We start from the raw sequence: 26,924 nt of genomic DNA on the forward strand, positions 1-26,924 counted from the left end.
GTGAATATGAGCGTGAGTGAGTGAGTGGATGGATGGATGGATGGATGGTGGGTGGATGGTTGGTGGGTGAGTGGAAGGGTAGATGGGTGGATGGATGGATAGATGAATAGTGGGTGGATGGATGATGTGGGTGGATAGATGTGTAGGTGGTGGGTGGGTGGATGGATGAGTAGTGGGTGAGTGGATGGATGGATGGAGGAATAGTGGGTGGATGGTTGGATGAATGGTGGGTGGGTGAATAGATGGATGAGTAGTGGGTGGGTGGATGGATGGATGTTTGGTGGATGAATGACTGGATGGATGGGTGGATGGATGGATGAGTAGTGGGTGGCTGGATGGATAATGGATGAGTGGTGGGTGAATGACTGGATGGATGGATGGGTGAGTAGAAGGGTGGGGGGGTGGGTAGCTGTATGGGTGGACGCATAGGTGAGGAGTGGAGGAGTGCTTGGTTTCAGCTTGCTCTGTTGCCCCCACCTTGAATTCTTTATTTCTCTCTCTCACTAGCCTCTCCCCCCACCCTCATCCTTCTGGCAATCCATTTTCTACTCTCTGTGTTTCTATGAGTTCGTCTTTTTTAATTTTTAGATTCCACATATAAGGGATACCATGAGGTATTTGTCCTTCTCTGACTTATCTCACTTAGCACAATGTCCTCCTGGTTTATCTGTTAGAATATGTGCCAGATTGCCTTTCTTTTTTAAGGGTGAATAATATTCCTCTGTGTCTATATCACATTTTCTGTATTTGGTTGTCCATCGAGGGACACTTGGGCTGTTTCCACGTCTTGGCTACTGCGGATAATGCTGCAGTGATGTGGGGTGTAGATCTCTCTTTGAGATAGATAGTGGTTTCATTCCCTGCAGGTGCGCACTCAGGAGTGGATCGCTGGGTCACACGGTAGCCCCACTGTTTCCCGGGGTGGCTGCCCCGGTTTGCATCCCCACCGGCAGTGCACATGGGCTCCCTTTTCTCCACATCCTTGCCGGCGCTTGTCATCTCTTGGCCTTTGGATGGCAACTGTCCTAACAGGTGTGAGGTGATATCTCCTCTTGAATTTCTTAACTGTTTTTGGACGAGGGGCTCTACACTTCCATTTTGCAGAGGCTGTGCAGATTTTGGAGTTGGTCCTGAGTCTGTGCCACCAATAGTGCTAGGGGTGTGTGTGGTGCTCCAGGTCCTCCCTCTGTCCTTCTTCCCTGTGGCTGACCCTCGAGGACACATCATGTGGGCACCCCTGCCCCTCAGCTTCTGAAGGATGCCATCAGCGAGAGCATGTCCTTCCCATCTCTCCAGACATTCCCCTAGAGCTGGCCATGGTGGTGTCCCTGTGCTGATGGCTATAGTCCTGCACCTGGGGTGGAGGCAGGGCTGCCCCCACAGCCTGGTTCTCAGGGTCTCAGTCACAGGGCCCCCCTTCCAATCCAGCATGACAGTAGCCATGGCCACTCTCGCTGTTTTGAGCTGTGGCTCGTTTCCATTGTTTCTCCAGCTCTGCTGGCCCAGTTGGAGAGTGGGGTCTGTATCAAGGGGTGAATCAATATACCACCTCTACGCCCTGAATAAACAATCCCTGAGTCAGCCAGTCCTATGTGACCCTGGGCCCTGTCCTGACACTGAATTCTGTCCTGAGACTGTTTTATCCCAATCCTGAGTCCTATCCTTGTCCTGAGTCCTGTCCTGATCCTCGGTCCTATCCTGATCCTGAATTCTATCCTGATCCTGAATCCTATCCTGATCCTGAGTTCTATCCTGATTCTGAGTCCTATTCTAATCCTGGGTCTTATTCTAATCCTGAGTCCTATTCTGATCTTGAATCCTATCCCAATCCTTATCCTGATCCTGAGTCCTATTCCGATCCTGAGTCCTATTTTGATCCTGAATCCTATTCTGATAACAAGTTCTATCCTGATGCTGGGTTCTGTTCTGATGCTGGGTCTTATTTTAATCCTGAGTCTTGGTCTTATCTTGGATCCTGTCCTGATCCTGAATCCTATCTTGATCCTGAGTTCTTATTTTGATCCTGGGTCTTATTTTAATCCTGAGAACTGTTTTGATCCTGGATCTTATTTTAATCTTGAATCCTGTCCTGATCCTGGATCTTATTTTAATCTTGAGTCCTGTCCCAATCCTGAGTCCTGTCCCAATCCTGGATTCTGTCCTGAGACTGTGTTTTATCCTATCCTTGTCCTGAGTCCTGTCCTCATCCTCAGTCCTTTTCTAGTCCTGTGTCCTGTTTTGTTCCTGAGTCTTGTCCTGATACTGAGTCCTATTCTGAACCTGAGTCGTGTCCTGATTCTGAGTCCCATCCTGATCCTGAGTCCTGTCCTGACCTTCAGTCCTGTTCTTCCCAGAGGTGACAGGCACGATGGGACTGACTGGTCCAGAGTATTTCCCTGGACTCCATCCCCCCTTGCCTTCTAGGACACTTCCTGGGCTTTCACAGCCAGGGCAGCATCAGGAATCACATCAGGAACATGATGAGGCAGTGCAGTGGGTTGAACAGTGTCTTCCTGGAACTGCAGAATACGACCTTATTTGGAAATCAGGTCTTTGCAGGTGGAGTCAAGTTGAGGTGAGGCCCCAATTCAATGGCTGGTGTCCTTGTAAGAGAAAAGAGGAGGAGAGGTGAGGTGCAGACACACAGGGAGAAAGGCCACATGAAGTCAGAGTTAGGCACCAGCTGGAGGCCAGGAGCATCAAGAATGCTGGTGGTCCCAGGAGCTGGAGGAGGCAAGAGGGATCCTCCCCCAGAGCTGTCAGGGAGGGCACGGCCCTGCTGACTCCACCGTGGACTTCCAGCAGAACGGGGGGACAATCAACGTCTACTGCCTTTGTGGTCATCTGTTCTGGGAGCCACAGAAAAGTAACACAGGTAGCAAAGATGAACACGGCCTCAAAGCCAAGGACCCTGCTCCCATCGCCTTCAACGGACACAGAAGCTTTCTTGTTTTTCAGGGAACACGTGAGAGGAAATCATGGGCTATAGAAGCGCAGAACTGTGAGAGCGCTGAGGTTATTGTAAGATTGAAGACAAACAAGCGGATGTGATTTCCCTGGGGAAGTGGCACAAACAGGAACCAGGAAATGACCGTGCGCCCAGCATCTCACCTGACCCCGGGCAGGTATATAAGGGCCCCCGGCCCAGGAGGCTCCACACCTGAACCCCTCCCCTCTGCACCTGCTCCTCTGACCTGCTCCACCCTCCACCTACCAGAACCATGACCTGCTGTGGCTGCTCTGGGGGCTGTGGCTCCAGCTGCTGTGTGCCTGTCTGCTGCTGCAAGCCCGTGTGCTGCTGTGTGCCGGCCTGTCCCTGCTCTAGCTGTGGGTCCTGCGGGGGCTCCAAGGGCGGCTGTGGGTCCTGTGGGGGCTCCAAGGGAGGCTGTGGATCTTGTGGGGGCTCTAAGGGAGGCTGTGGGTCCTGCGGGGGCTCCAAGGGGGGCTGTGGGTGCTGCGGGGGCTCCAAGGGGGGCTGTGGCTCCTGTGGGAGCTCCAAGGGGGGCTGTGGCTCCTGCGGGGGCTCCAAGGGGGGCTGTGGGTCCTGTGGGGGCTCCAAGGGGGGCTGTGGGTCATCCTGCTGCCAGTCCTGCTGCTGCAAACCCTGCTGTTCCCAGTCTTGCTGCTGCAAACCCTGCTGCTGTGAGTCCTGCTGCTGCAAACCCTGCTGTTCCCAGTCCTGCTGCTGCAAACCCTGCTGCTGTGAGTCCTGCTGCTGCAAACCCTGCTGTTCCCAGTCCTGCTGCTGCAAACCCTGCTGCTCCCAGTCCTGCTGCTGCAAACCCTGCTGCTGTGAGTCTAGCTGCTGCAAGCCCTGCTGCTCCCAGTCCTGCTGCTGCAAACCCTGCTGTTCCCAGTCCAGCTGCTGTGTCCCTGTTTGCTGCCAGTGCAAAGTCTGAGATGGTGACCAGAGGCCTCAAGTAAGTTCAATCTCCCAGGAAGTGAGCAGATCTTCATCAGTTCTGGGTACTTTCCGGACCCAGGAAGAGTTTTCTGAATCCTGAGGAAGAGAATGACCCTGCCATGGTCCTTTGCTTGTCCTGTGACTCCCCTTCCTGTTACTTACCAGAAAGAGCCTCCTCTTCCTCACTCCATCCCTCCTGGTCTCCAACACCTACAGCCTGAAATTTCCTCCACGAACACTCTCCAGGTCCAGCCCAGGAGGTGACCCTCCGTGCCCGCGGGCTCCTACTGACTCTCACTCTTTGCCCTTTCCCTCATGCTTCTCCCGAGCCAGCTGGGCAGCCAAGATCAGAAGTAGGGGCACAAACTATATCTGAGGTTCTTAAGGTCCAGCTGGGCCTTCAATCCCTTTAAATAAAATGTTCTGCACCCAGAAGCCTTGCTCTCATTGTGGTTCTCTTCCTCACATCTTTGTCATTGTATTCCACTTGTCCATTTTCTTCCTTCGTGTTTATGGAGCACCTGCTATGTCCCAGGCTCTCCACTCTGCCCTGGAGACCCAGCAGACCCTTGTCCCAGGTTCCTGCTCCGGGAGGGCCTGGCTGACCCAGTTCTCCAATAAGGTTGGTCCTGCTGTTTCTGCATATCCCAGGGGCTGAGGGTGGAGCACCAGACGTGGAGTGGGCACACATCTGGGCAAGGTCCCAGGGCACAGGTGACATGGGTGCAATCCGAACCCCTCCATCTGACTGCTTGTCCTGCTTGAAGCCAGGATGGAAGGTTGAGCCAGTGCCAGGGGCTTCAATTTATTAAAGATCGTGGGAGGGCAGAGGCGCCAGGGAGAGGGCACGCCCTCTGTCCTAGGAGGCAACAGATGCACATGTACACACACGCTGGGAGTGCACGGCTGGGGAGGTGGCTACAAGGCTGCATGGGGTGCCTGCCTGGGGCTCGTGTCTGTCCCAGGCCTTTGGGGTGCACAGGTCAGGTTGCTGGTTCACGCACAGGAGCGGGCACCTGCTCAGCCAGGAGGCAAGAATTGGGGTGTGTGTCAGCTTCCTTCCTGGGCCCCCAAGCCCTGTTGGGTTTGGGGAAGGTCAGATTCCTGGCCACTGTTGGATCTAGGCCTGGACTGGCAGGGCTGGGGCAGCACCTCCCTGAGCCCTGGAGAGGACCTGGGCTGGCCAGGGGCGACTCCTCCCAGCTGTTCTCCGGCAGGCTCAGCCCTCAGCCCCTGACCCCCAGACTGCCAGTTTCCTCATGTCTTGGGGACCAGCTTTGGGCATCAGAAAGGCTGCCTCTTTCTGTCCGGCTGTTCCCGACCAGCGGTGCCCATTCTACTTGGACCTAACTTAGCATCTCCCTTCACCTGAGAACTATGACCAACCGGCCATAGGGAGATGTTTACACACTTTGTCCTAAATGTATCTTTAAAACCACAGGCAACCTGGTGATTAGGGAAGTTCCCTTAAGCCACAGAGCCAGTAAGTCGCAGCTGGCATCTAAAGCAATGTCACTTTGTCCCCGGTCTGATGCCGCCCAGCCTTGCTCGGAAGCCAGCGGACACACCCAGAGGGTGTAGATGATCTCAGAGCACCAGTTCTGCAAGAATATGCCCCCCCCACCCCCAAAGGAAAGAAAGACTGGAGGGCTCCATGACATCATGGCCCCAGGTCCGGGACATGACCACCAAAGAGCCCAGTTTTTGCTGTGAGCTCCCTGGCAGCCAGGACTAAAAGGGGGAAGAGAAGCCACATAGGCCTTATCCCTTAGGAGAGCGAGCAGAGAGGTTTACAGAGTATGACCTTCATGTTGTGCTGGAGTGAAGATCATGTGGGGTGATGGGCCCCAGAATAGAGGGTGCCCTCCAGGGCAGAGACTGTCCAGGGCCACTTCAGTAAGATTTAAGGGACCAATTCACAGGCCTGATTTGGAAGAGAAGAATTTTTGCAAGTCTACGGCTTGATGAACTCACGCAGGGGACAATGGGTTTGAAGTTCACATCCAGGGGGAGGATCACTGGTCTGGCACAGAGCAAAGATGTGATGTACCCATTCCCGAGTGAGATGCTTAATTTTATGTGTCAGCTTGGCTGGGCCGCAGGTGCCCAGATATTCAGTCAAACGTTATTCTGGATGCATCTATTTTTTGGATGAGATTGATATTTAAATCTGTGGACTTTGAGTAAAAGCAGATGAAGGTCCACAGTGTGGGTGGGCCTCATCCAATCAGTTGAAGGCCTGAGTAGAACAAAAGACTGACTTCCCCAAGCAAGAGGGAATTTTGCCAGTGGACAGCCTGTGGGCTCCACCAGCGATATTGGCTCCTACTGGTTTGCCAGCAGGACGCCTTTGCACTCAACATGTGACTCTTACCAGAGTCTGTGAGGCTGGTCTCCCGGCTCTGACTTTGGGCTCACAGAGCCTCCACAATGTCACGAGCCAATTCCTTAAAATAAGTGTCTTTCTCTACCCACACATCCTGTTGATTCCGTTGCTCTGGAGAACGTGGCCCAACACACGGCCCGCTGGCTGCAGGGACGCTGCCCACAGACCCATCTGGCTGTCCTGGGCCTCTTCAGTGTCATCTAGGACAAGAGAGGCCACAGCTCAACTAGCCAGTGCCGGGAAAGATGCCTGTCCCACGGGAAGACTCCGGCACTTCCCTTTGGCAGGTGCACACATGTTTTGGGGCCATGTGGCTTCCTGGGACACCCAGCCGCTGGGCCTGCCCCGGGAAGATGCCCGGGAACTGCAGAGAGCCTGCGCTAGAGGCATCAGCCTCAACATCAAAGCTGCGGCGAGGGCGTGGGACAGGGCAGGTCTGCTGCCTCCCAGTCCCTGTCTTCCTTGCCCTGCCCCAGGGCGGGAGGGCTCTTTTCTGTGAAGTCCCAGGGTGGGGGTGGGGGTGGAGGTGGGGGGCAGGACTTCCAGGGCTGCACCCGCCCTCGGATGTCTTTGGTTCTAGAACCACCAGAAGGCACATGACCTGGAAAATCCTGGATCCTTAAAATCTTTTCTTAAAAGAATGTAATTGTGGGGTGCAGTAAACAGAATGCTTTAAAATCCTTAGCTGAGCTTGTAAAAGTAGGGGCGGTCAGCGTGGAACAAAGGGAGGGGCCCAGACCCCAAACATGTTGGCTTCTACTGCTGCTACACCGTGCGGAGGTGAAGTCACAGAAAGGGGACGTATCATGCAATAGATCTCGCTGGGGTTTCAGAAGCCCTCTTACAGCCGCTCTCTGATCAAGAAAACTCTGGCATGCAGGGGTCACTGCCCTCAGCCCCCGATGCCCACCCCCCGACTTTGCTGAGTGAACACGATGCTGAAGGTCACGTGTCTCCTTCTGACGCAGGTGCAGCAGCAGGTGGATGCAGGCACTCTCCCGTGGTGGCACCCACGCACTCCCGCTCCTCCCAGACTTCAGACGGAGGGCAGGAGGCAGGGGCCTGGCCGTCCAGTGGGCAGTGGGTGCTGAGGGCTCCTGCACAGGGCTAACACTCCTGAAGCCCTCACCCCACACCCAGGGGCAGGTGGCCTAGGACCCCACCTGCCGTCCAAAGGAGAGAGCAGGATATCTCTCTGCTCTGAGTCTGAGGTCCAGGGGGTGTCAGAGTGCATCCCCCAGCCTCCCCCTGCAGAAGGGACATCTTCAGGTCCCACAGGTGGGGGTCTGAGCGGAAAGGGGTGCCCACACCTCTCAGACACACTCACCCAGAAGGCAGCCTCACACACAGGTGGCTGGGGCAGGATGAAGGGTGGGACATGCCTGCCCCCACGAGGGTGGCCACCTGGGAAGTGGGGAAGGCGGCCCATGTTCATGGTCGCAGCTGAGCGGGGTCTCGAGCTGAGCGGAGCTGGGTCGGGAGGAGGGCATACGTCTTAGCTTCTTAGCTCAAATACTACAGACTCTCAGTTTGTACCAGCTTTTAGTAGATTTTATTGAACAAACATCGCTTTGTTTGAAATGACCATTGGGCCATTGCCGGAGACTACGTGGCCATTGGTGTTTTTTTAGACACATCTCTATTTCCCTTGGGGGTGATCTGTGGAGCTCCCCTTGATGTTCTGCTGAGGGCAGAGCCCCTGTCACTTTATTACTAGGGGAAGTGATGATAACCATGAGCTCCTCCAATGGTTAAACTCTTGGTGAAGGAGTTGAAGAAGACAAATGTCCCCGACGTCAGCTTTCCTTCCTGCTTTGGGCAAGAGCCGTAAGATTTCACGACCACCTGTTATGCCCACGATGCAGGGAGTTCCACGGGTTACTTTTGTTTTTTACACACATTTGTGTTTATGACTCAGGTCGCAAGACGGTCACCCACATGTCCTTTTAAATACACTACAGTTGGGATCCCTGGGTGGCTCAGCAGTTTGGCGCCTGCCTTTGGCCCAGGGTGGGATCCTGGAGTCCCGGGATTGGGTCCCTTGTCAGGCTCCTGGCATGGAGCCTGCTTCTCCCTCCTCCTGTGTCTCTGCGTCTCTCTCTCTCTCTCTCTGTCTATCATGAATAAATAAATAAATAAATCTTAAAAAAAATACACTACAGTCATGCAGCTTGGGTTTGAACCTATGGTTGGCAGAGAGTTGATTTCGTACAACCGTGGGGTTTCGGCCTTTGTCATATGGCTATTGAGCTTTCCACCTCCATTTGTTGAGAAAGGCTGTCCCTCCCCCACTCGGCTGCCTTTGTGTCTCTGTCAGAGCTGGGGGGGGTTGTGGTCCTCAGGCGACTCCACGTCTGTCGTGGGTCCCAACGCAAACGTGGCTATAGGCAGTGAATACCACTGCTCTCGCTGTATTTCCATTTTCAAAACTGTTTTGGCTGTTTAAATTGTTTTGCTTTCCACCATACATTTCATTTTGTCCCTTTTAAAAAATATTTTATTCATTTATTCATGAGAGACACAGAGAGAGAGGCAGAGACACAGGCAGAGGGAGAGGCAGGCTCCATGCAGGGAGCCCGATGTGGGACTCGATCCCCGGTCTCCAGGATCATGCCCTGAGCCAAAGGCAGACAGACCCTCAAAGATTGAGCAAGCCAGATGCCTCTAAATATTTCATTTTTGGATCTAGTTTTTAAAAAATAGTTGTTATTTATTTTAAAATAGCCTTTATTTTTTAGAGTACTTTTAGGTGCTCAGCAAAACTGGGTGGAAAGTGTACCAGTTGCCGTGTCCACCTGCTTCCAAACATGGTCCCCACTTTCGACATCTCCCCAGGTGGTGCATTTGTTATGTTCCATGAGTCTACATGGACATGTCATTATCACCAAAAGTCCATTGTTTACACTAGGATTCAGAAACATGATAAAATTCTCCTGGTGAAGAAACCATGAGTGCTTGCCAGCCCTGGGCTTCTGAGGGTCAGACCTGGAGCAGCCCATTGAGAGGCTGGTTCTGTCCCCCACGCAATCCTCTCATCCCAAGGGGAGGGTAGCGGGTGAGCGAGGGAAGTGTCCCCTCCCTCTGTGACGCTGGCGACTCTTAGAAAGTCACTCAGAGGCAACTGTTGTGGGCTGAGCTGTGTCCCCCCCAGATTCATATGTGAAGCTCTGACCCTCATGACCTCAGAATGTGATCTCAGTTGAAAGCATCTTTTTTTTTTTTAAAGATTTTTCTTTATTTACTCATGAGAGACACAGGCAAAGGGAGAAGCAGGCTCCCCATGGGGACTCGATCCCAGGACCCTGGGATTACAACCTCAGCCGAAGGCAGACACTCAACCACTAAGCCACCCAGGTGCCCCAAGAGAGGGTCTTTAAGAGAAGTAATTAGGTTAAAATGAGGTCACTGGGGTGGCCCTGATCCAGGGTGACTGGGGTCCTGGTAAGAAGAGGGATGACCTTATGAGGACCCAGGGAGAGCATGGCCGTCCACACACATGCAGAGGACCTGAGGCTGGATGGCAGGATGGACAAGGCTGGACGGCAGGATGGACGTGGAGTGCAGGGCAGTTCCACACACAGCAGCAGGTGGGACAGAGGTGGGACACGTAGCCTGTCCACTCTGCGGTGTGGTGTCTCGATGTGGCACACAGCTCACCGTGTATGACATCACGCCATCTACCGCATACAGTCATGCTAGGAAAACACCTAGGCCTGAAACCGCAATAAGGAACTATCATTTCTTATATTTATTTATTCAATGTCCCAAAGAGTGAAGAAGTCACTGCACAGAATAAAACAGAAATGGCTGTCCTGAAGGCAGCACGGGTGGTCAGGAGCCTTTATGGGGAAGAGTCCCAGACTGGAAAGCAGTTGGTGTCTATTCAAAAATGAATGAGTTAGGTGTTTACCGTGGGAGATCAGAGATGGGAACAAGTAAATGGGACACTGAACAAAAAAAACACTCTGTGTTAAAGAAAAAGAAATTGAAATCAAAACCTCCATATAAAGAAAACCTAGGTCCCATGGCTTCTGCAGCAAACATAAGCAAGGCAGCAAATATAAAATGCAAATAAAAACCCTTGAGATAACTCGAGATGTGCATTACCTTGACACCCAAGGACGGTGCGAGGAAGGAAAGTGGCAAGTCTGTCACCCTCCTGAGAGCAGATGCAAGAAAGAGAAATCACAACAAACATAGCAGCGTTTTAAGATAATAAAGCAAAATGAACATTTTAGAATTATTTGGGGCGTGCAAGGTTGTTCGAATACCAGGGGGAATCAAATACTGTGATTTGCAAATGAACTTATTAAAAGAGAAAAATCACATAATCAAATCAAAAGGTGCAGAAAACCATTCAATCATATTCTATATCAGTTTAATAAAACTGAGCCATTTCTGGGACACCTGGGTGGCTCAGTGGTTGAGCATCTGCCTTTGGCTCAGGTCGTGATCCCAGAGGAGTCCTGGGATGAGTCCCACATGGGGTTCCCTGCAGGGAGCCTGCTTCTCCCTCTGCCTCTCTCTCTGTGTCTCTCATGAATAAATAAATAAAACCTTTTCAAAAAATTAAAATACAAAATAAATAAAACTGAGCCGTTTCTGTTACGATGCATGTTCATAAAGTGAGAAATAGCCCCAAAGCGATGAGTAAGTGAAGAGCCATCGCAAATGCTTCCACCCCACCCCCAACATCTTAATGATTTTAAATGATTGAAATTTGCATTTTCACAACAAAAGGGGAAGTGTTGGAAGCCCTGAAGACAGTGAGGGGGCGCGGGGAGTCCTGTGTGGGAGCTGCTGGAGGGATGGGCAGCTGCTCTCCCAGGAGGCACAACAGCCACAGGTAGCGGACCTGGGGAGCCCGAAACGTGAATCGGGAAACAGGGAAACCATTCCCTTTGTGCTCCTCAGTCTGGAAATGTCTACCCTCTGGGTTGGATGATTAAATTGGGTGGAATCTGGAGTGAACGCCCTTAAGGATACCGTAGAAATAAGCCCGGCGGGTGCATGGAGGGGCACTGCCTGGGGCGCTGGCTGCCCGTCCTGAGGGGACCATGGGGACCTGGTGCTCACTGTTGGCTCGCCGTCTGCCCCCACATCTGCGTTCCCATCAGCTCTCTAATGTGCAGTCCGTGCTTTTGCAGATTTGCAAAGTTTCTCCTGTCTGTGGCATTATAGCAAAAATGTCAATATTAGCATATTGAGAATACCAGGGCAGTTCCTTAAGCTGGTAACGGAGATCTACAAACACCCAGAGCAAATGTCATCCCAAAGCGTGCGGCCTGGAAAGACGTATCTGCGGGGAGAGGGTGACCTCTATTTCACAGCGCAACTGAAGTCGGTGCATCAACGGAAAACAAACACGGCGGCGTCTGTGGATTAGGAAGGAAGAGCGGGGCCTGGAAGTTTGCAGGCAAACAGACGCTGTGGTCGTTGGATATGTGGGAAATCCAGGAGTTACAAAGAATATCGTGAAAATAAAAATCCCCTTTGTAAGGATGCCGAATACAGGATGGCTCCTTAGAAGTCAGATGCATTTCTTTACATCAGCAGCAGACCCTTGGGAAAGAGAGTATTTCACGCCGTAACATTTACAATAGCATAAAAATCAAGTATCTGAAATAAATCTTACAAGCGCTGTAAGACCTCGATGCAGAAAACTGCAGAGTGTTTTGGTTCTCCCCAAAACACTTTAAAAGGGCTTAAGTGGGGCTGCCTGGGTGTCTCAGTCAGGTTAGTGTCCGACTCTGGGTTTCGGCTGGGGTCCTGGTCTCAGGGTCATGGGATCCAGCCTCCACCCCTCCCAACTCACTCAGCGGGGAGTCTGCTTGAGACTCTCTCTCTCTCTCTCTCTCTCTCTGCCTCTCTCCTCTTCTCCCTAAATAAATAAATCAACCATTTTTTAAAAGGGCTTAAATAAATGAAACTTTACGGCACACTTACTGATTTGAAAAATCTAATCTTAGAAAAATGGAAATTCCTCCCAAATGTATCTATAGATTTCATCAGAATCCCAGTGGGGTTTTTTTTCCCCCCTGCTGGATAAGTTGATTCTACAATTAAAAAAAAAAAAGTTGATTCTACAATTAAATGAATATCAAAAGTAGAAAAGTGAATAAATTAGGGAGAAGACCCCTGTGGGAGGTCAAGTAGGTGTTTGGACTCAACTATTAAGCTATGGTAATTCAGATTCCGGGGTTCAAGGACCGACAGGTGCACCCTGGAGATGGTCCCCTGCAGGAGAGGACACCTGCTAGGTGGCCGGGACTGCCCATGAAGCAATCACCAAGGACAGCACTCCAAACCTTGGAGGGAGCAGTGAACAGGGCGAGAAGCGGCAGGAGCTCATGAATCCTATTAGCAAAAGCATTAATTCTGGCAGAAAAAACACGAATAAGACATGATGGGACATAAATCACGTGGGTTTGTGTAAAGACAGCGCAGGCGCATGGAAAGCAGACCGCGGAGTGGGGTGCGACACTGTATGTAGTGACCCGTGTGCTGTGGTGGGGAGTGGCCCCCGTCTTCCCCAGACTCCTGTGGCCCCAAGGCTTCAGCAGGCGGCAGGATGATTCTGTTTTGATCGTCCCTCGGTGTGGGCTTGTGTGGCACTGGTGTAAGGGTTCCGGGCAGCGTGTCAGCCTGCTCGGGCTGCGTGAGATGCCCGCCACCATCTCTGTCGGCCCTCGGCCCTGGGTCCCCGTGGCCTCCAGCGAGGAGAGCCCCAGCGGCATCTTTTGTTCTGGTATTTGGTCCTTGACTCCGGGTCCTGACGCTGAGTTCCTGAATCGCTTGGAAACTCCTGGGTGACAGGAGCATCTTTTGTTCTACGGAGGTGACTCAAGGTGGGGGTTCCTGGGGGGACGGTCACCAGAAAGACCAGACCTGATTAGAAGCTTACTGCTCTCCACCCACCCCCCCTTTCCAGAGGAGCCTCTGAAACATCCAGAGCATGGGGTCTGATGAGCTTCCAGGCCGGGGACCATGTGTAGGTTTGGGGGGACGGATGCACCCCAAGAGGCTGTGGGAGCTCCACGCCCTTCCCACACACTTGGTCTTGCACATGTCCTCTGGATGCTTGCCCGTGTCCCCTGCCATGTCCTTTCATCACGGGAACTGGTAAATGGTAAGGGCATGGCTTCCCCAGTCCTGGGAACCGCGCTAGGAAAGCGGCAGAGCCTAGGAGGGGTGGTGGGTGCCCCGATGCACGGCCTGCTGGGTCTCATTCTCCCTGTGATTATGATTGGTCCCCCGGGTTCCCTACCAACCCCCGTGCTCACTGCGCCTCCAGCTTACTCATCTGCAGGTGGACTCATGATTTCCTGTCGTAGTCGATGGATTTAACCTTTACTGACAGGACATACTCTGAAGCTCAGCCGGGCCTGATTGGGTGGGAGTGGGGGTCACGCCTCCTTAGATCTTTGCTTCCAGGTCATCTTGCGGGGCATGGTCCCAGCCCGGGTGCCACCTGCTGCTGGCTGCTCCCCAGGGAGCCCAGTCCCTGCAGGGGTTCAGCGACCTTAAGAGCCAGGATCGGGGCATTGGCTAGCTTGCTGTTTTTGGGGTATTATGGCTGGTCGACCCTCCCTGTGGGAACAGCTGTGGGTGTCTCAGTTCCCCAGTCCCACTCAGCACTGTGGCTCTTCCCTTTGTCCCTCGACACTTCTCACCAACTCCCATCCATCTTACCGTATGTACGTACTGGACCAAACCCCCTTCCTGTGTCTAGCCTCCCGTCATCTTCACAGCCCCTGCCCCAGGCACCTCCTTCTCCCCACAAACCTTCTTGGCTCCATCCTCCAGTGGCTCCCTCTCTCTTGGGTGCAGTGACCCACATGCAGGTGCACATCTCAGTCTTGTCTGAGCGGTTTCTTCCAGAGACAGCCTCTTCCATGCATTGTACTTACTTATGAATAAATATAAGAGTAACTTCCCCAGGGAAATCACTTGGGTCCAAACAAGGCTGGGCACATGTACCGATTTGTTTCTATACATATATGAAAATGTATGTTAATACGTGCCTGAGTTGATGGCATTCATGAATATATTTGTATAAATGCCTGCGGGTCATGCGGGGAACACAAGGCGTGTCCACACAGCTTAACGACTTTTATAAAACAAAAACTCACATAACCACCACCGGTGTCAAGAAGTAGAAGTTCATCAGCACCCTGATGTCACCCCTGATTCAGCAAATGGACTGGTGTGTTTTCCTTTACATTCCCTTCTTTTTGTGTCCCAGGAGAAAGGTCCTAACCCAGTGGAAAATGTTGGTAATTGGGACCGTATTGAAACTGGATGTTCTGTTTATTAGAAGATGCCAGGGAAGAGCGCTCTGAGAGCCTCAGAGCAGGACAGGACTGGGCCGTCGAGGGACGGAAATAGGATGTAGACGGAGCCACCAGGGTACCAAGAAGAAACCCATGGCCTGGGAGGAAGGACATGCTCAAGCTAATAAAACAGGCATTTAGCCAGAGGACATGCAAGTGGCAGCAAGCATATGACAAAGATGCTCGTGTCATGAGTGTCAGGGAGCACAGGCTGGAGCCAGGAGGAGACCCCACCCTGCCTCCCTCAGGATGGCTTAAGGGGAAGGAGACAAGGTGCATGGGAGCTGACATTCCTGCCCTGCTGCCCTGCTCCGCTGCTCTTTGGGCCTTGGGCTGGGCTCTAGGGGCGCACCTTATCTGCCCCTCAAACCACCCCGGGGCTGCTCCCTCTCTGTCCGTAGCCCAGCAGGTGCCTCCAGGGCAGGGCGGTGTCTCTCTCTCTCTTTTTTTTTTTTTGGCGGTGTCTCTTCTGCTTCAGAATAGCCTCCCCTGGACCTGCCTCTGGGGAAATCGATTGAGGACATCTTCATCTGCAGGTGGGCCCTGCAGCTTGTCAGGGTCAGAGACTTGCCGACCCCCGTGCCCCCCCCCCCCCCCAACCCAGAATCTCTATTCAGTGGGAGCATGAGGGGACCTGAGAACCCGTGATGAAGAAAGAACATTCTGTGTTTCCAGTGTCTGGAGAAGAAGGTCGGGCTGGAGAATGTGGCCCCTGTGGCCAAAGTGAGAGAGGCTGGGGGCCACCCGCACAGCACCCCTCCTCACACCGTGCACGTACTATGCACACAAGTACACACATGCACATGGTCAGTCTCGGCCTTTAGACCCACTTGTCATTCAGCCACTTCGTCTGGATCCTTTGAAACTGGACTGCGTGGGCTAGATGTCAGGAGGGCAGTGTGGGGCCCAGCAGGTGGCATGGGGGAGGGGAGGGTAGGGAAAGTCCCTCACCGGAGATGCAGATGGAGGACAGGAAGACAGCAAGCCGAGGTGACGGGCTCATTCGTTAAGTATTTATTGAGCGGCAATTGCCTGCCAGACGCTGTGCAAAACCAAATAAACAGAGGGAGGGGGAGCTGGGGGATGGGGGCTGAGGGGGCCAGGGAGGGCTGGAGGGGCAAAGACACAGAATGGGAGGCTGGACCCACCACCCACCGGCATGCTGGGGTGACAGTGCCTCAGGCGGCCCGCCCAGCGCGTGCCAGCCCCTCTCCTGAGCCCAAGGGTGGGGAAGACAGTGCCCCTAAGGCATGGCAGCATGCTGCCCAGGAAGGATGCAGACCCCTGCTAAGGGTGCCTTTGCTGGTTGCAAGGCCACTGTATCATTGTGGCTATATGAGCCCAACTGGGCAGGGCATGTTCCACGGAAGAGCGGGGCTGCGGCCCCTGTGGTGGGGATGCATTTCCTCCGGGTACCTGTCCCGGGGGTCAGCCAGATGCTGGTAGCAAAAGCTTCAGGAACAAGAGCAAAGACATTTCGCCCTTACTTACCTGGCCCCACCTGAGCAGAGTAAAGCCAGCTGGACACCGGGGCAGGGCCTCAGCTCACCCGCACTCCCCAGCTCCCCAGACGCCCTCCCCATGATGCTCTGACCCTCACTCCTCCAGGAAGCTGCTGGGCTCTGGTGGGAACCCACTGGCTGTGCCCTTGGAAGCTTTGGGGGCATCCAGGTCGGAGCTGACGCCAGGCCGGGCAGATGTCCAGATGCTCCTCCTGGGGGCCACCTGGAGGGCTCCCTGCTCCCCTGTTTGGGGTGGCCACAATTTAACTCCATGCAACCTTGTAGGGCCCCAGCTCCCCCCACCCACATCTTGCCACTGTCTGGGTCAGGGGTCATGGCATGGCATCCCATGCCTGCTTACTACCTCTCCTGGGCTTCTGGGTCTGGCCGGAGGCTGGGGTCCTGCTCACTCACCCACGCACCTCCCAACCACCCAGGCCCTGTTTGCTTGAAGTCCCCATGCCCAGCCTCTTCACACTCTTACCTGGGAAATGCTTCCGCAGATCAGATCTGCTTTTTCTAGGAGCCCTGCCTCAACTGGCCCTCTCACAGACACCCCTGCCTCCCTGCTCTACGTGCCTCAGCACGCAGACCTGTGGACCCACCAGGATTCAGGTCCCAGCAGCCTGGCCATTTCATGATTGCCCAATGCCCTCTTGTCCTCACCAGATGCCCAGCCCGGTGTCCCGCTCTTTAGCCCCCCAGATACCTTCCTTCTGGTGGATCTTCCCCAGTGGGCACCTCGGGTAGAAAACCATGGAGCTCCTGGACGCGCACCTTCAGCTGACCCTGTTGCCGCCCTGGAGACTGAGGGCATGGCCCCCCTGCCCTGGGTCTCTTGCCCAGGAAAGACTCCAAGCACCTCACACCCCATTAGGCCCTGCCCTGCTCCTGGCTTGCCCCCCTTTCCCAGGGAGGCCAGAGGGGAACCCCAATGCCTGGCCCCAGGTCCACACACCTACCGCATCCCCCAGCGACTCTGCCTCGGTCCCGGGTGAAGGAGAAGTCTGTCTCCTGCTGCCTGGATGCTGCCTCGACCGGGCTCCATCTGCACCTTCTCTGCACCCACGCCCCCCTGACCGCCCTGGTCACCTCGCCTTCTCCTGCTGACTCTCCATCACCACTGACCCTGAGCCCTGGGCATGGCTTCTTGCTCTGATGGCATCCCCACCTCTCTTCTCCCTTCATGGCCACTTGTTGCCATGTCCCCATCCCTCCAAGCAGAGCTTTTTGCCCCTTGCCTTGCTTCCTTCCTTCACTTCAGGCCCCTAACTTCAATGGGCACCCCTGGCCTCTCCCTCCATGGCCCCCCACACTCCCGGCTTTCCTACGGGGATGCCCCTTCTTCCTGTCAGCCCTCCAAACAGGGGTGATGCTCCTCGGGTGGTGCTCCTCAGGCCCTGTGCCGGCTGTCACTGCTCAGGCAGCCCAGGCTCCCCGCAGAGCCTCCAAACCACAGCTTCAGCCCAGATGGCTCTCCTGCTCCCACAGGGTGCCTCCTGATGTCCCCATATTAGCGCACAGCCCTGGCCAAGTCGGACATGCAGGGATTCCCCTCTGGCTCCTCCCTGCCCACTTCACCTGTACATCCAGACCATCACCAAATCCTATCAGCCTCTCCCCTGAGACACGATGACCCCCTCTGCAGCTGCCCCAGCCCACACGCCATGGTTCCCACCTCTGTGCAGCCCATGCCCCGCCTTGGCCTCTCCAAGGGGTCCTGATGCTCCAAACAGCACCATCCTCAAAGCCCACAAATCTCTCCTGGTCCCTCCAATACTAAGCCCGCCCCTGGGCCTGGGGGTAAAGTTTGCAGGCCTTCCTCCTTCCCCCTCTACACCTGAGCTGCCTGGAACTTCCTCTGGTCTCCCAGACCAGCCATGACCCTGTGCCACAAGGGCTCGGTCCCCTCCTGGGGGATGCGCTGGTGTTCTTTGCTCTAACAGCCAGGTGGCCAGCTATATTTGTGTTGCCTCATCTCAGGGGGCTGGTGTTTGGGGCTCTCTCTGCCAAAGCTCCCCTCAGTCCCCCTTGCATGGTGGGCAGAAGGCTGCCAGGTCACAGAGCAAACCTTCCCCGGCAGTCAGCACTGGGGGCCTGGACCACCAGGCAGCAACACAGTGGGGTTGCCAAAGCCGCCAAATTCCCCCCATACCCTGCCCGGCTGTGGGACAGAGGCTGGGCTGGAGCCAGACAGGTATTTTATTGAAAGTTCACAGATACAAGAGCTCTGAGCAGGGTCACAGCTTGGAGGAGATGGGGTCAGGGAAGATAGAGTGAGTCCCCAGATGCTGGCAGCCCCCCCAAACCGGGAAGCTCCCACAGAAGCCCTTCTTGCTGGGTGTCAGGTCAGAGGGGCCCCAGGAGCCTGGGAGGGGAGCACAGGAGGTCAGGGAGGGCAGCCAGTGGAAGCCAGGGTGCAGCAGCGCAGGGAGACACCCACAGACCCCAGAAACAGGCAGAGGCAGAGGGTCAGGAGGCAGAGAGGGTGCGCCGGCCCGAAGCTCGCTGCCCCTGTACTATACAGAGCTTCTGACGGCCTCGCTGCCTGGTTCACAGCTTCAGGGGGGACTCCAGGGCACATGCCCTGCTCTGCCCCACACGGCATCCCGTATCACATCAGTCGTGAAAATGAACATGTCTCAGTGCTTTGTCTCCACGGCCGGCGGTGCCCGGTGGGGTCTTAGTAGTCGGTGAGTGGGTACCGCAGGAAGATGAGGACAAGGATGATGCAGGACGCTGCCAGGGCAGAGCTGGTGATGTTGAACAGCCGGGCTGTCTTGGCATCTTCCACCGCTCCATTCAGGTCGTTGAGAAGCTTCTTGTCCCGAACCTGCAGCCAGAGGGAGGAGGTGAGGCCAGCGGCCAGAGAGAAGGAAATGCCTAGGACTGGGAACATCTATGCAAAGGGCATACAGGAATTCTTTTGTGTTTCTTTTTGCAATTATTCTGTAAGTCTGAAATTATTTAAAACAAAACAGGATCGGAAAAAATATTATTTGATTGAAAGTCGCTAACAGCACATCTTAAGTGTTCCTACAACCAAAAAACTATAAACCTCAAAAATGATAATTATGTGAGATGCAGCCATTAGAAACGACAAATACCCACCATTTGCTTCAACGTGGATGGAACTGGAGGGTATTATGCTGAGTGAAGTAAGTCAGTCGGAGAAGGACAAACATTATATGTTCTCATTCATTTGGGGAATATAAATAATAGGGAAAGGGAATATAAGGGAAGGGAGAATAAACGTGTGGGAAATATCAGAAAGGGAGACAGAACATAGAGACTCCTAACTCTGGGAAACGAACTAGGGGTGGTGGAAGGGGAGGAGGGCGGGGGGTGGGGGTGAATGGGTGATGGGCACTGAGGGGGGCACTTGAGGGGATGAGCACTGGGTGTTATTCTGTATGTTGGCAAATTGAACACCAATAAAAAATAAATTTATTATAAAAAATTATGTGAGATGATGGACGTGCTAACAGACCCCCTTATTGCAATCATCCTGTTGCAGGTACGTGTATCAAATCGTGTATTAATGTATGCAAATGCACAAATCAATGTATCCTTTGGACTTATACAATGTTGCATGTCAATTGTATCTCATAAAGCTGGAATCAATAAATGGATATATAAGATAAAGGAGGAAGTTGGTCTCAGAGAGTTGTATGATCAATGGAGGATTTAAGTGTGCTCTACTCTGATCGGTCTCTCTGATCTAAAATTAACAGGGATTATCTGAGAATAGGTGCTTTGCATAAACAGAAGCGGTGGCAGTCCCCGTGGTCTCTGGGAAGGGATGTTAAGATGCAGGGAGTGGGTTGGAGCCCAGGAAGTCTTGGAAAGACAGTGGGGAGAGCTGCATCCATTTCCAAGATTCTCTGGTTGTGAAGAGATGTTCTTCAGGAGGAGGTCACCGTCACCCGGGATAAATCTTAGGATTTCCCTCTCTTCAATACTTTCTTCTTCCACAAAGTTCAAAGAAGTGTAGTTGGATATGTGGATGGATGAGAAGGGAGGGAAAATAGACAAAAAAGATAGTGCAACGATTGCATGGATGGATGAGATGACTTAAGGAGTAATAGAGTGGGGGTGAGCAAGGATGAGTGTGAAGACAGGTACATGATGAATGGATGCACATGGCTCAGCTAGAGGAGAGAAGGGATGGTAGATGGCTTGAAGGATGAGTGGATGTATTGATGTATTGATGTATTGGGTCAGAGAATGGATGGATGGCTGATAGGTAGAATTGGTAAGTAAGATGGAGAAAGTTACTGAGAAATTGATGTTAGATGAATAGTTAAGTGCCCTGATGTATAAAATAGGTGGGGTGGGATGGGAAGACAGGGAAGGGAGGAGGAAGCATGATGAACATGTATAAACACAGATGAATGGAGGGTTGGGTGACTATTTGGATGAGTTGAAGGGAATAAAAGAAGATGGATTGGTGTATGAAGGATGGTGGGTGGATGGATGAATGATTGGATGGATGGGCAGGTAGGTGGGTGGATGGGTGGGTGACTGAGTGGGTGGGTGGATGGTTGGATGGATGGCTGGGTGGATGGATGGGTGGGTGAGTGGATGGGTGGATGGATGGGCAGGTAGGTTGGTGGATGAATGGGTGAATGTTGGGTTGGTGGGTGAATTGGGTGAATGGATAGATGGGTGGGTGGGTGGATGGGGGGATGCATGGATGGTTGGATGGGTGGGTGGATGATATTGATATTCAGGAAGCAGGTAGTGGGCAGATATGTATACACAAAAACTGGCACAGTCTCCCCCATCTTAATCAATCTTTCTCACTTTCATTACTGGGAAGTCCACAATCTTCTGAGCCAGGGTTGAGCAGCCACCATGTCATTATATGTGCTCCTCCCCTCCTGCCTGCCTTCCCAGCCCTAATTCAAGCCATGGGCTCCCTTTTCTGGCCATCACACTGAGACCCTAACTTTTCTCTGCCTCTGGGCTTCTCTTGTCCCCTTCCTCCACACTGGTTGCAGATTTTGCAGCTCTGACCATCTTTCCCTTCTGTGTCTTCCACACAATGAAATCCAAACAACTCATGTAGTTTTCCAAATCCTCACCTGCATGGCCATGGCTGGCTTTCCAGGACTATCTTCTCGTCCTCCACAGAAGATGGTGGCCCTGCAATCCTCCCAGATCACCCCACCCTCATGTCCTGGTTTACGTTTTTTCCATCTAGAGCACCTGTCCCCTTAACCACCCTCGCCCAGCGAAAATGGTGCCTCCTCCCATAAGTCTCCCACACCCGACTCCAAACTTGTCCCAAATCAGGAATGAAGTATTCTTTTGAAGCACTGGGACACTTCGTCCACAAAGGTGTCCTCTGTCCAACCACCTATTCGTACAACATCCTTTGACCACTCTGATGGTCAGCCCTGCCTTGGCACCAGTGACAGCAAGATGAAAGGGTGGGTCTGGTGGGGTGGGCAGCCATGACGGGGTCACAGAGTCTCTGATGGGACGTGAGGGCTCAGCCAGAGTGAGTCAGTGGAGTCTTTGTGGATGGAAGACCTAGATTTCGTAACAGCCCCTCAGGCTGTGGGAGCAGCATGTTGCAAACCGAGGTGAGCTCACGGAAGGGCTGGGGCAGGGTGCCTCTAGTCGGGCTAGGAAATGGCTGAGAAAGGATCTTAAAAAGCCTTGAATGCCGAGATGAAGATCCTGGCTCTCACTTGGCTGACAAGGGGGAGCCAGCTGGTCATTAGGAGCAGCTCATGCCTACCGCGAGTGTGGAGAATTGGCGTTCTGTGTCTCTTTTCCCCCGGACACTAGGCTGAGCCATATAAGGCTGCAATCTGTGTGTGGCTGACCCAGCCTGCGCTGGCCTGAACTGGCCCACGTGGGCGGGGACGGTGGGCGGATGGTTTGATGGGTGGACGGACAGGTGAAGGCAGACAGGGACACAATGTTGTTTCATACCACCACCACCCCCAACCCCGAACGCCAGCCTCTGCCCTGCTCGTGAGTGCTTGCTTAAATGTCGCTTCAGGGATCCCTGGGTGGCGCAGCGGTTTGGCGCCTGCCTTTGGCCCAGGGCGCGATCCTGGAGACCCGGGATTGAATCCCACATCAGGCTCCTGGTGCATGGAGCCTGCTTCTCCCTCTGCCTATGTCTCTGCCTCTCTCTCTCTCTCTGTGACTATCATAAGTAAGTTAAAAAAAAAAAAAAGTTGCTTCATTTCAGTTTGTTTTGTGACCAGATGAAGGAATGAGCTGAGCTGAAGGTGGCTTGTTAAGAGCTCACTGCTCTTAAGGACCAGGCTGGGAATTTGGCCAAGGCCTTTTGACCCCAAGTCTGTCAGGCGCCCTTGGAAGTGCCCATGACCAGCCACAAATGGTGTAGGGTGCAGCGGGCCAGGAGACATGCAGTGGATGGACAGATGGACAAATTCCCAGCTGCAGGAACCCGAGCCAGCCAGTTCTGACCACCCCCTGCCCCGGCCAGAGATGACTCACCTTGCACCTCCTTTCCTGGTAAGCCTTGAACTTTGCTGCCCTGGCTGTCCCCCAGGAAGGACATGGGGGAACAGCTCCAGGGTGGCGTCATAGCTCCCTTCTGCCCCCCCCAGAAGCACTGATTTCTACCCACCTACCCCCACCCCAGTGCAGATCCTGCACCATTCAGAAATCTGTGACCTACCTACAACCTGCACCAGATGGACCTGCCTTGTGCCAACCGGTGCCCATAGCCGAGCCAAGGGGAGGAGGGGACAGCTTCCGGACAGGAGCCCATGTCCACAGGCCATCATCAAGGTGTGGCAAGAGGGCACCAGGGGAGGCAGAGCCACACACCAGCTGCCTACCAGCCTCCCCACAACTGTTCCCTTTGCTTGGCACTGTTCCAGTAGAGCCAGAGCTGAGGTTGGCCCAGGACCTCCATCCCTTAATTTCTAGGGACCCCTTCCCTTTGCTGCCCTCACAGCACACACATGCACACACACTCATGCACCCACATGCACACTCACATGATGCATTTAATTACAGGCACACTCACTTATATTCATGCACACACTCATACACAAGCACAGTTGCACCTATACACACACACACACACACACTCAAGCCCACATCTGATACACTTACATGCACAAATACACACATTCGTGTACTTACAGCCACATACTCATGCACACACGTTCACATGTGGAATTATACTTATACATCCATACCGACACACACTCATACACATGCACACTCGCACCTTCCTGGGCACACACACTCATGCATACATGCACTCACACACACACACACACTCACTCACTCACACATGGTGGAGCCCTGAGCTCAGTACACAGGCCTGGAGGCGAAGGTGCGTCTGGTGGTGGGTGATGCTGATGATGAGTCAGGAGGTGGAGAAAGCCAGGTGGCCAGGGAGTGTGATGCCTGGGGCAGGGGTGGGGCTGAAAGATGCACAGAGGCAGAGCTGTCCAGCTTCCATCCTTCCTCCCGGGCCAGCCTCCCTGGCCTAGACCCTCCTGTCCCTCCAGCCCCCATGTTCCATTGCAGCCCCACCCTACTGCCCCCAAGTCACTGGGCCCCTGCAATCAGCAAAGTGCACCTGGTCTTGGACACACAAATCCATGGATAGTGATGATCTGGCTAGACGCGAGCCCAGCCCTTCCGGAGTGACAGGGAGATGGGTCCTGCTGGTTGGGCTCCGATAGCCCAGAGCTCTTCAGTCCTGACACACTTGCACAGAGCTCTCCACCTCAAATGTGAGTGGGTCACAGCCTCTTTCCTGCAAGCTCGGTCCATTCCTTCCCGCTCTGTCCCGGGGACATGTGGTCCTGTCTGCCTGGCACCCAGCTCTGCTCCCAGCCAGCTCCTCTCACAACAATGAGGGGCTTCTGGAAGTTGTGCCCACTCAGGGTGTGGGGTCAGGGGTGCATGGGACATATTTGTGTCTCTTTTCCCCAGGCACCCTGGCCACCAGGACAGTCTAGAAACCATAAGAGTGGGAAGGCAGAAAGCAGGGACTTGATCAGAGACCCCGTCTATCGTGGCCTCCCGAATGCCTGCCTGGTTTCAGGTTCCCTCTGAGGGCTTGGAGGAGGTCTTCTGCACCGTCCTCCTGTCAGGAGGGCAAGGGCTCCAAGGGTCTTCACCAATGTGCTGGCTCCGTCCCCACCTGCCCAGGGGCAGCTCCATGACCCCCGCCCAGAGGACAGGATGTCGGGCCCTGGGACTGCTCCACAACGACTAAGCGGGCTGTGTAGAGAATGCAGTCCTGTGGCCCCTCAGCCCTGTCAAGACACCCTGGCAGCTTCCTCAGCTCAGCATGGGGACGGGCAGCCCCTCCCTGCTGGCTTAGAGCTAGCCAGTGCCCATGTGGCTCTGGATCCCATGAGGCGGCCCCCACCTGCCAGCACCCACTCCTCCTGCCCCCCGCCCCCGCCCAGCTCACTTTGAGGGAGTAGGCCAGTGCGATGAAGCCCAGGCAGCAGAAGTTGAGGTAGACAAAGTTGAAGATGGACCACAGATAGTAATCGTTGACCTCGGTGGTGTCTGGGTAGACCTCGATGACTGTCGTGGGGTTCGTCATGGTCTTCTTTTCAGCGAGGTGCTTGCAGGCCTGGGGGGCTCCAGAGGCCCGCACGCTGTCTGTCTTGCTGCTCTTGGACTCCATGGGGAACAGGGTGGGCGCCATGGGGGGCGATGCTGAGGGCTCAGGGGCCGGGGCCGCTGGAGCCTGCAGGGCCGGGGGCTTGGACACGCAGGCAAAGCAACCCTTGGGTGAGCCTGCTGGGGGCCTCGGAATCCAGAAGGCCCCGTCCAGGGGGACTCGGGCTTCCTGGGCGCCGTCCGTGGTGCTGGCCGGGGCTCCCAGCGGGGCTGGGCACTGGCCGGGGCCCTGGGCCTGGAGGGAGGAGGAGAGGAAGAATGAGCCAGGTCCTGCCCGCCCTGCAGGGCTTGCCCTGTCGTCCTGCAGCATCTCCCCTGCGGACTCACGAGCAGCCCCAAAGGAGATGGAAATTCCCACCGAGGCAGCCAGCTGCCAGGCTGCCACTCACCTCCCCCACCCGCCCCAGCCACCCTGATGCCAAAGCCCTTCACAGCAGCCTTGGCAGAAGCATCGGGGGCTTTTCATCACTTTGCCATCTGCGCACAAACATTCACCCACTGACACACAGCAGCAACACCCCCCCCCCCATACCCAACAATGCCCCGACCGACAGGCTGTTGCAATAAACAGAGCACGCCAGCATCCATCCCAAACACCCTGGCACACACAGGGCACGCAAACCCACAATGACAGCGTCTCAGCCACTGTCTGGCCACCGAGCAGAGCTCTCTGGAGCACCTGCAGGCTGACACCCGCTGACACATTGGGCACTAACGGCTCTCCAGACCCGGGGCACACCCGTGCGCTGAGATGCTTCCAGGTAAACAGCTCCGCACTGTGACACGCAGCGTGCACACACACAGCCGACGCGGGCTCGGATGCAATGGATCGCCGGGGTATGGAAACGGCCGCTGCGGGCGCCCCAAACTCCTGCGCGTCGTCCCCGCCCCCCACCCCGGCCCAGAGCGGGCGGCCAGGACCCCGAGCGCTGCCCGCTCGCAGGGAGCCACCCAGCCGGTGCCACCCAGACGCGCAAGGACACTCTGCGGATCGCGCACTTCTTCAGCCGGGGACCCGGGCGGCGGCGCCCTGCACCCCCGGGGGTCCCCGCCGGGGTCTGCCGCAGCCGCACGGACGGCGCGCCCTCACCTGCTGGTGGCTCCTCGGCGGGCGGCCCGACCCCTGCGCCGCCGTCCGCGCGTCCTTCCGCCGGCCCGCGGCCCCTGTGTGCCCGGCCGCTCCGTGTCCCCGCGGCCCAGCCTCGGCGGGGGGAGCGCGGGGCTGGCGGCGCTCTGTCCCCGCTCCTGCGCTCCCTCCGCAGCGCCAGGCCGGCCGCGCGGCTGCAGCCTGAGCCTGACTCACGGGCGCCGGCGGGCGCAGCCACCTCCCCGCCTCCTCCGCCCGCAGGGTGGGGGCCCGGGCGCCGGCCGGAAGCCCGACCCGGGGGCTGCAGGGCCGGCGGGGCCGCGCGGGGCTGGGGCCTCCCCCACTGCCACCCCCAGTCGCCCGGCGGAGCCGCCCGCCTCCCTGGGCCTCCCTCTTGCTGAGCCCCCAGCCCCTGTGGCCTCTGCCTCTCCAGGAGGGGGCATCTCCATCCTCCTGCTGGCCTCCCCTCCTCACATCTCAGTCCTGCCTTGGCGGAGCCCCCACCCTCCCCAGAGCCCGGGTACCCCAGCCGGTGCCCCTCCCAGCACATCCCCACAGCTATCCCGACCCCACCTGCTCCCCTTCGCGCATACCCCTATCCCCAACCAAGCCCCTTCCAGCTCCCCAACTGTAGCACCTCTGTACAGTCCTGCCCTTCCCTGTGGCCCCAGCTGTGGGTCCACGGAGTCTAGGCCTTCCCTGAGCCTTGGTGGCCCTCGCATGGCCCTGTCCTTTCTGACCCCACCCCCGTGGAAGCTCCTGACCCCCTCTCCCCAGATCTGACTTCGTGCACCCCAGCCCAGAGCCCCAGGCCCTACCCCTGAGGTTGCATCCCTCACTGAGTCTGGCCTCAAAGGCCATGATCTCTCACTGGTTGGTCCCCTCTAAGCATGGGGCCAGATATTCTCCTCCAAGCCCCCCAATGACACTTGTCTCCTTGGAGACAAGTCCACTCACCTGCCCATGTTGCTCTGCCAGCCTGCCTGTCCCACCTGGGCTGTGTTCCCTGCAGATGTCCCTTCCTCTGACCCACGCCTACTGGCCCAGCCCCAGCCTGCTCCGG

At 55.3% G+C, this 26,924-nt stretch overlaps 1 protein-coding gene and 1 long non-coding RNA gene across 2 annotated transcripts; one reads left to right on the top strand and one right to left on the bottom strand.

Moving 5' to 3' along the window:
* Positions 1–1,357: 1,357 nt before the first annotated feature.
* Positions 1,358–4,339, top strand: LOC112663237 (uncharacterized). The gene is made up of 3 exons (XR_003139089.3): positions 1,358–2,875; positions 2,959–3,125; positions 3,858–4,339. It is a non-coding gene; the product is annotated as an uncharacterized LOC112663237 (long non-coding RNA).
* A 13,970-nt stretch (positions 4,340–18,309) lies between these two features.
* On the bottom strand, positions 18,310–26,826 carry IFITM10 (interferon induced transmembrane protein 10). The gene is made up of 4 exons (XM_049096301.1): positions 26,819–26,826; positions 25,865–26,327; positions 24,557–25,009; positions 18,310–18,958 (listed from the first exon to the last, which is right to left on the bottom strand). Exons 1-4 carry the CDS (start codon positions 26,824–26,826, stop codon positions 18,809–18,811), a joined length of 1,074 nt encoding a protein of 357 aa, XP_048952258.1. The 3' UTR covers positions 18,310–18,808.
* Positions 26,827–26,924: the final 98 nt, after the last annotated feature.

The sequence above is a fragment of the Canis lupus genome, chromosome 18 (assembly GCF_003254725.2).
Source record: "Canis lupus dingo isolate Sandy chromosome 18, ASM325472v2, whole genome shotgun sequence".
Taxonomy (NCBI): domain Eukaryota; kingdom Metazoa; phylum Chordata; class Mammalia; order Carnivora; family Canidae; genus Canis; species Canis lupus.

Coding starts and splice junctions, on each gene's coding strand:
- IFITM10 (XM_049096301.1), bottom strand. Junction 25,010..25,864: donor CGCCGAGGAGCCACCAGCAG/GTGAGGGCGCGC, acceptor TCCTCCCTCCAG/GCCCAGGGCCCCGGCCAGTG. Junction 18,959..24,556: donor CACTGGCCTACTCCCTCAAA/GTGAGCTGGGCG, acceptor CTCTGGCTGCAG/GTTCGGGACAAGAAGCTTCT.